This window comes from Nicotiana sylvestris, chromosome 10 (genome assembly GCF_000393655.2).
Source record: "Nicotiana sylvestris chromosome 10, ASM39365v2, whole genome shotgun sequence".
Classification (NCBI taxonomy): domain Eukaryota; kingdom Viridiplantae; phylum Streptophyta; class Magnoliopsida; order Solanales; family Solanaceae; genus Nicotiana; species Nicotiana sylvestris.
The window spans coordinates 42,781,019-42,789,964 of NC_091066.1; the positions used below are offsets into that span (position 1 = coordinate 42,781,019).

General features: G+C 38.7%; 1 protein-coding gene and 1 long non-coding RNA gene across 2 annotated transcripts; one reads left to right on the plus strand and one right to left on the minus strand.

Annotated features, from left to right (window-relative positions):
• The first annotated feature begins 5,555 nt into the window (after positions 1 to 5,555).
• Positions 5,556 to 7,777, plus strand: LOC104237852 (uncharacterized). The gene is made up of 3 exons (XR_713742.2): positions 5,556 to 6,521; positions 6,659 to 6,877; positions 7,091 to 7,777. It is a non-coding gene; the product is annotated as an uncharacterized lncRNA (long non-coding RNA).
• Positions 7,778 to 7,987: 210 nt separating this feature from the next.
• Positions 7,988 to 8,585, minus strand: LOC104237845 (histone H3.2). The gene has a single exon (XM_009792075.2). It carries the CDS (start codon positions 8,524 to 8,526, stop codon positions 8,116 to 8,118), a length of 411 nt encoding a protein of 136 aa, XP_009790377.1. The 5' UTR covers positions 8,527 to 8,585; the 3' UTR covers positions 7,988 to 8,115.
• Positions 8,586 to 8,946: the final 361 nt, after the last annotated feature.

An 8,946-nucleotide genomic window follows, 5' to 3' on the forward strand; every position in this document is an offset into this window, starting at 1 on the left:
CAGTTTCCTTTAAGGCGTATGTTTATTTTGATGTTTATTCAAAAAGTATAATTTTTTAGTGGAAAACATCCTCAGCTACGTTGCAATGCTTTTATTTTTTCAAAAAAAAAAAAAAACTGGATCCTTGATGCTTAAATGAATACTTAATTCCTGTTGAGAGTTTCATCTTTTGCAGCTTTCTAGCTGCAAAATTGGAGAGTAAATATCACAAGTTGAGATAAAGGAAGCTTAGACGATTATAGACATCGGTGCAAATTTCTTGTGCTGTCCTTCAATTTTTATATCCTTATTTGCTACTTCAAATTTATTCCTTGGACTTGCGATCTGCTGAATTGTCTTTGAAGAAGAACTGTAAAGTCTTAATTGTGTCTGTTAGAAACCAAAGAAGTTCTATATTTCATATCTAGAAGAGAAGATTACAAGGCCTATTTATAATACTAATTCCCTAATCTATTAGTTGTCATACACCTAATTACATGTACTATACAACTCATATACATGTGCTAGCTATGATGTAATACATGTGTATACATGTGCTACACAACTTGTATTACACCTACTATACAACTCATATACATGTGCTAGCTATTATGTAGTACATGTGTATACATGTGCTAGACAACTTGTATGTCAACACTCCCCCTCAAGTTGGAGCATATATATTGATCATGCCCAACTTGTTACAGATATATTCAACTCGAGCTTCATTCAAAGCTTTTGTGAAAATGTCTCCCAATTGATCTCCAGTTCTAACATGACCTGTAGAGATGAGCTTTTGTTGAATCTTTTCACGAACAAAGTGACAATCTATTTCAATGTGCTTAGTCCTTTCGTGAAATACAGGATTAGAGGAGATATGAAGAGCAGCTTGATTATCACACCACAACTTTGCTGGCAATGTAGTTTGGAAGCCAACTTCACTTAATAGTTGATGTACCCATACAACCTCACACACAGATTGTGCCATAGCTCTGTATTCTGCTTCCGCACTAGATCGAGATACGACATTTTGTTTCTTACTCTTCCACGAAATCAAGTTTCCACCAACAAAAACGCAATATCCTGTCGTGGATCTCCTATCGGCTTTTGACCCTGCCCAATCTGCATCTGTGAAACACTCAATGTTAGTGTGTTCATTATTCTTATATACTAGACCCCGTCCTGGAGATCCCTTTAGATAACAAAGAATCTGCTCCAGAGCCGCCCAATGCCTGACTGTTGGGGAAGACATAAACTGACTCACAATGCTGACAGAGTATGCGATATCGGGACGAGTTACTGTAAGATAGTTCAGTTTCCCAACCAATCTCCTATATTTCTTTGGATCTTCGAATAACTCACCGTCTTCTTTCACGAGTTGTGTGTTAGGAACCATTGGCATGCTGCATGGTTTAGATCCCAACTTTCCAGTTTCAGCTAACAAGTCAAGAGTATATTTCCTTTGGGACAAGAAGATGCCTTTCTTGCTCCGTGTAACTTCAACTCCCAAAAAATACTTTAGTTGCCCTAAATCTTTCGTCTGAAATTGAGTGTGAAGGAAAGACTTTAGAGTTGAAATTCCTGTAATATCACTTCCAGTAATAACGATGTCATCAACATATACTACCAATAAAAGAATACCATCATCAGACTTTTTATAAAACACCGTATGATCGCAATTGCTTTTCTTCATCCCATATTCTAGAACAGCCTCACTAAATCTGCCAAACCAAGCACGGGGACTCTGTTTCAGCCCATAAAGAGATTTTCGAAGACGACATACCTTTCCACACTCCCCCTGAGCAACAAACCCAGGTGGTTGCTCCATATATACTTCTTCCTGAAGATCTCCATGTAGAAAAGCATTCTTTATATCAAGCTGATGCAGAGGCCAATCATAAGTAGCTGCCATGGAAATAAATAATCGAACAGAAGCTAACTTGGTGACCGGGGAAAAAGTATCCAAATAGTCGACTCCATAGATCTGTGCATACCCTTTTGCAACAAGGCGTGCCTTAAGGCGAGCTACTGTCCCATCAGAGTTAAACTTAACAGCAAATACCCACTTGCACCCAATAGCCTTTTTCTTAGTGGGCAGATCGGCCAACTCCCAAGTACTATTCTCATCTAAAGTCATCATCTCTTCTATCATTGCATCATGCCAACCTGGGTGGGACAATGCTTCACGAACAGTTTTAGGTATCCTAGCAGAATCTAATGATGCAATAAACGAGCTAGAAGAAGTAGACAAATGGTCATAAGACACAAAAGAAGAAATAGGATAAGTACATTGTCGTGTACCTTTGCGAATGGCAATAGGAAGATCCAAACTAGGATCTGAAACACATGAGGTTGGATCTACCGACGAACCATAAGTAGGTAAAGGATCGAGTTCTGAGGTTTGTTGTCGCCTGGTATACACACGAAGAACAGGTGGCTGCTCGGATGGTCAATCGAGGGAAACGGGTGACTGAGGAAGAGGTGTTGGAGAACTAACTGGATGTGTGACAGTGTAGACCAAAGTATCATCTTCTTCCTCAGGACTGTTATAAACATATGAAGAAAAGAACGGATAATTTTCATGGAATGTGACATCGGCAGACACTAAGTACCTTTTGAGATCTGGAGAATAACACCGATAACCTTTCTGAAGACGTGAGTACCCTAAGAACACACACTTAAGGGCCTTTGGATCTAATTTAGTTACCTGTGGACGAACATCACGAACAAAACAAGTACAACCAAATATTTTGGGTTCAATAGGAAATAATGGCTTAGAGGAAAAAAGAATGTTGTAAGGAATATTACCATGAAGTACAGAAGATGGCATACGATTTATTAAAAAACAAGCTGTAGAGACGGCATCAGCCCAACGATTTATTAAAAAACAAGCTGTAGAGACGGCATCAGCCCAAAAACATTTTGGCATTTTCATTTGAAAGAGGAGTGCTCGGCCTACTTCAAGAAGATGTCTATTTTTTCGTTCTGCAACCCCATTTTGAGAAGGGGTGTCAACACAAGAAGATTGATGTAGAATATCATTTGTAGCCATATAATCTTTAAACAAATTCGAAAAATATTCTTTTGCATTGTCACTCCTTAAATTACGAACGGAAACATTAAAATGAGTTTTTATTTCAGCACAAAAAGCACAAAAAATTGAAAACAACTCCGAACGATTTTTCATTAAATATAACCAAGTAACACGAGAATGATCATCCACAAAGGTAACAAAATATCTAAAACCAGTTTTAGAGATAATAGGACATGGACCCCAAACATCGGTGTGAACTAACTCAAAAGGTAAGTCGACCCGTTTATTGACTCTAGAAACTTTAGGAAGGCGATGGTGTTTAGCAAACTGACATGACTCACAATCTAAAGAGGAAATACTCTGAAACTGAGGATATAACTTCTTCAAACTAGACAAGGATGGATGACCCAATCGACAGTGTACATCAAAGGGAGACAACACAGTTGAACAAGAAATGGATTTCGGCACCTGTGATTCAAGAACATAGAGACCCCCAGACTCAGAACCTTTACCAATAATCTGCTTCGTCGTAAGATCCTGAAAAAGACAATAATTGGGAAAAAATGAGACACAACAATTTAGAGTACGAGTAAGTTTACTGACAGATATTAGATTGAAAGAAAAATCAGGAAAATTTAAGACGGAACTAAGGGAAAGAGAAGATGTTGGGTTAACAGTGCTAGACCCTAAAACATATGAGGTAGACCCATTGGCTAAAGTAACTGTGGAGCATTGGGTATGTGACTAAAAAGTGAAAAAGAGTTTAGAGTTACCTGTCATATGATCTATGGCACCAGAATCAATGACCCATTTGGATGACGAAGAGAGGAGACACTTAGTGGTTTTACCTGACTCGGGGATAGTATTGATAGGAGGAGATGATGACTGAGATGGTGAAATAGTCTCGGAAGTGGCGATGTTGGCATACTGAGATCTTTTGTTCTTATTCTGAAGCTTCACACAGTAACGTATGGTATGACCGAGATCATGACAATAAAAACATTCAACTTCCCCTTGCTTTAGGTCTCGACTATCACTACTCCGATTGCGATTACTATGACTCCTATTCTTTTGGACGCGGCTAAGCAGAGCACCACTATCGATCGTGGCTGTCGGACCTGGATGAGACTTTTCAGTACGCAACACTCTTGTAAAGGCCTCTTTCAAGGAAGAGATAGCAGTCCCAGATAAAATCTGCGATTTGGCCCCTTCAAATTCGGGAGAAAGACCAGAAAGGAAACTCATGACCGCCAGTTATTCACGCTGAGCCTGTTGTACCTTCACATCTGGACTAAACGGCAATATAACATTAAGCTCATCATACACCTTCTTAAACTCTGAGAAGTAAGTGGTGAGAGAGCGATCTTGCATGGATGGATGGTAAAATGCCTGGCACACATCATACATGCGAGACAAGTTTCCTTTGCCAGAGTACAAAAAATCTAAATAATCCATTAGATCCTTCACATAATCACAATGAGAAACTAGATCATTTACCTCACTGTGCATCGAATTCTTGATTTGGAGAAACAATTTTGCATCCTCCTTTAACCAGACTGATTTAGTCTCATCCTTGGGTGGATCATCAACCAAGTGGTTCTCTTTGTCGATGCTCCGCAAATAGAGACGGATCGTCTTACTCCAATCCATGTAATTGGAACCCATGAACTTATTCTCCGTAATTTTGGACATAACCGGAATGACATCAACGGTAGGTTTCGTTTCAGTCATCTTGCACCCGAATAATAGCAGAATCAAATAGTCAAGAACAGTGCAGTGAAATTTGAACAGTGCAGTGAACAGTGAACAATGATATTTGAACAGTACAATGAACGGTGAATAGTAATATTTGAACAGTGCAGTGAACAGTACAGTGAACAGTGCCAGAACAGTGCCGGAACAGTGATCTTGGAAAATGAAAGTTTTCAGGAAAAAAAAATTCTGACAGTACCACTTTGGTCGGAATAGTGAGTAGAAAAATCTGTAAAGAAGCGGCCGGGGCAAAAAATGGCCGGAAATAGTGAAATAGAATCAAAGCAGCGAAAGACTGTTCTGAACAAAAATAATTCGAACGGGGAAAAAAAATTCCCAACAACAAACTGATGAAAAAACTTCAATGCTCTGATACCATGTTAGAAACCAAAGAAGTTCTATATTTCATATCTAGAAGAGAGGATTACAAGGCCTATTTATAATACTAATTCACCTAATCTATTAGTTGTCATACATCTAATTACACCTACTATACAACTCATATACATGTGCTAGCTATGATGTAGTACATGTGTATACATGTGCTACACAACTTGTATTACACCTACTATACAACTCATATACATGTGCTAGCTATTATGTAGTACATGTGTATACATGTACTAGACAACTTGTATGTCAACAGTGTCATGACTCGCGGAGTCTTCATATAACCATTTTAATTAGCTCATATGTACAGTTGGAAGACTAGAGGGATGGGTTATGTTCAATACCCATGCCCTACGTCCCTGACCAATTCGATACTGGGTTTGTGATAGGTAATGTTAGCTTGACGTAGCGTATGGTTGGAGCTCATCACTTGTTATTTAGATAGAAATGTCATATTCAACTTTAGCTAAGATGTCTGATTACCTTGCTTCTTGTATTGGGATTTTGGAGATCTTGACTTAATAAACACTACATATTCTAGTTTAGACACTCCTTGTCACAATTTTCTGTAAAAAAAATTCCCAATTGTGGTAGGAGGGTGTCTTCAAAACAATGAAACTGCACTTGGCCATATCAGATCTCCTAAGTTTGAATAAAATAATTGGATCTCTTCACCTTCGGCATCTTAGTACAACTCCCTGCGATTATGCCAAATGGGATGGAAATAAAGGGAGATTTGGTTTAATAGAGCTAGAGAATATATTGGTTTATGTCAATCTTTTTATGACCAAAAAATCTGTCGTTTCAGCTTCAAACTCGGTTGATAATGGGTCTGCCTGTCTACCTTTGTTTCTAAACCATTTACAGGAACAAGTCAGTCTATTAGAGGCAACCAGAAACAAAAGCTAGATATTTTCAAATGGATTTGTGAACTCATTTAGGTATGAAATAAACAGATTGTTACTTTGTTAGTTTTCTCTTCTACCTTATCAAAAGGTGGTTGTGCAAAAATATCTTTTTCATTTGTGTTGTGGAAAATTACCTGATATTGAGTTATAGCAGCATATGGCACAAAAGTTCTTGCTGCAATGGAACAATGAGACAACCAGTTGATGTATGGAGCCAACTTTGACATCTGTCTATTGCAACTAATCCCCTTTTATCTTAAAATGCTATACTTACCAGTCAGAAAGACCAACGTGCATTTTGCAGAAATGATTGCTTTCTCTTCTTGATACCATGAACGTACCAAAAAGGAGGACCTGCCCATTCCAAGCAACATTAACCCTCTTCTCCCTGCTTCTCCTTATCTCTTAGTCTTACCTAAGTCCTTCACCAATCAGTGGATAAGGCCTTTCGGCTCAAGGTAAAGAGACGAAATCAATAAATGGTGCTTCTTTAGTTCTCTGATTTTTCTACACTTTGCCTTTGTTCCATTGCAGTCCATATCTTTGTCTCTTCAATGTGCTTATTGATGAATGTGCATAATTGTATATGTATCAGGAGAGCAAGTAGATATTTTTCTCAGAGAGCTCTTGTGGAACATTAGGAGCCTGATTTTCTTTATTATTTGGCCCTGTGGAGGCAAAGGTGGGCATCGATCCAGTGGTACCAAGTTTGTTGAGGACGTGACACAGCAAAAGATAGCAACTTGCAGCAGCCGTTGTCAAACTTTTGCCTGGATATCCTCACGCATCAGCTTGCCTTTCCTTGTGGGAAAGGGTACTCCTTTTTCATTCCATAGTGCATGAAAGACTAGTTCAAAGTTGTCAAACTTAATATTTCCCTGTCTTATTTACTTAATATTCCAGATATGGCACTCTGGGTTACATAGTGTTTGATAGCTGAAATGCCTGAGTTTAAGTTGTTTATTGTACTTATTGCTCATGTCGATGCTTGCTATCTGTTTCCTATTGATGGTGTTTATATTTTCAGAAGCACTGGATATGGAAATGCTGGCGTTTGAACCCCTAAGTAGCCCCTATTGCCAAGAATTTGGAGATGTCAGAGTATTGAACTTTTTATATTTGGACTGAAGAACTTCACTTTTGAGCAACTTTATAGTACTGTAGCTGATAGATTCAGGTGCTCAAGCGGCGAGTAAAGTTCAAGATATAGGCTGTGGGTGCTGACACATGATCTGATTCCAACTTCAAATCAGCTATCTATATCATTTGTGATACCCCCAGCAGCGCCTCCACCAAGATGCACACGAATAAGATCAACATTATCATTCAGCCATTGCTCATGATAGTCAATTTAGGAATGGAGTGTTACGCATTTGAGCACTAGCCAGCATGATAAATCTCAAGCAGTGTCGAGTTTGTACTTTGGGGTTAAATGAAGATACCACAACATTGGCTTCCTTGGGCACAAATTGTGTTATAAAGATCAATCCAGATGCATGCAATTCTGAGATTATCAACCATCTTGCTGCCTTAGTTTTGCCAAGGCAGTGTTCTTCAAGTCAGAATTAAGATTTCCACTGTATTCTGTTAGAATGGTTAGGTCAATTGTGGTATTGTGTTAGCCATTTAGTATTTTTGTTAATCCATTTTTGTTTTATCTCCAATCATAGAGATTACCGTTTAACATTGACTGGTTTATGATTCCTATTCAAAATGTGGTATTCTTTGGCACCATTCTATTAACTAACAATATTCCATTTGCAATATTAACATGCTACACAACAATCTGTCATTGGACTTTGGCCTATTATACCTACATTTATGGTAGAGATTTATGCCATCTAGAGAATTACAGAACAGCGTAAAGCAATAAAGAAGAAAAAGAAAAATTCAAACAGATTGAACAAAATAAAACTAATAGACATTTCAACCAATAACACTGTGACTTTCATTAACAAAAGTTTTCATTACATTTCAAGCAAAAAACAACTAAACACCATCACATACCACATTCACCATAACCCTAAACACAGAAAACATAACAACAAAACATTAAGCCCTTTCACCCCTAATACGCCTAGCCAACTGAATATCCTTAGGCATAATAGTCACCCTTTTAGCGTGAATAGCACACAGATTTGTATCCTCAAAGAGGCCCACCAAGTAAGCCTCAGCAGCTTCTTGTAGTGCAGCTACAGCACTGCTCTGGAACCTAAGATCCGTCTTGAAATCCTGAGCAATTTCTCTGACCAGTCTTTGAAAAGGTAATTTTCGGATTAAAAGCTCAGTGCTCTTCTGGTACTTTCGGATCTCACGAAGAGCCACTGTACCGGGGCGGAAACGGTGAGGCTTCTTCACTCCTCCGGTTGCTGGTGCTGATTTCCTTGCGGCTTTTGTGGCTAATTGCTTCCTTGGTGCCTTTCCTCCTGTGGATTTTCGGGCTGTTTGCTTTGTTCTTGCCATTGCTTCAGATCTTCTAGAGAGAGAGAATGTGTTGCGTTAATGGTGAATTGTGGTGAAGAAGGAAGATGTGTATATATAGTGGAAATTTGGGAGGGAGAAGCTTTAGAGATTTGGGAGGAGGATGAAAATTTGAATATTTTAGGGGAAAATCGTGGCGCACGCGAATGTGAACCGTTAGATTGTGTGACAAATGACGGTGATGATTTGGCTTTAGACAGATGACACGGATTACGATCCATGCATCTTTATTGCCTTTTTCTTTTTCTTTTTCTTTTGGGCTCTAGTCTGAACTGGGCTAGGCTATGTTCCCTTGTTTGCCCCTTGGCTCTTGGGTAGCTGTGATTCGACTAATCAAGCAAAGTAGGCCAAGAAGGGAAATTACCAGTTATGCTTGCTTATAGGTAAACTCGTGAATTTGAC

Coding starts and splice junctions, on each gene's coding strand:
- LOC104237845 (XM_009792075.2), bottom strand. CDS start 8,526: ATGGCAAGAACAAAGCAAACAGCCCGAAAATCCACAGGAGGAAAGGCA.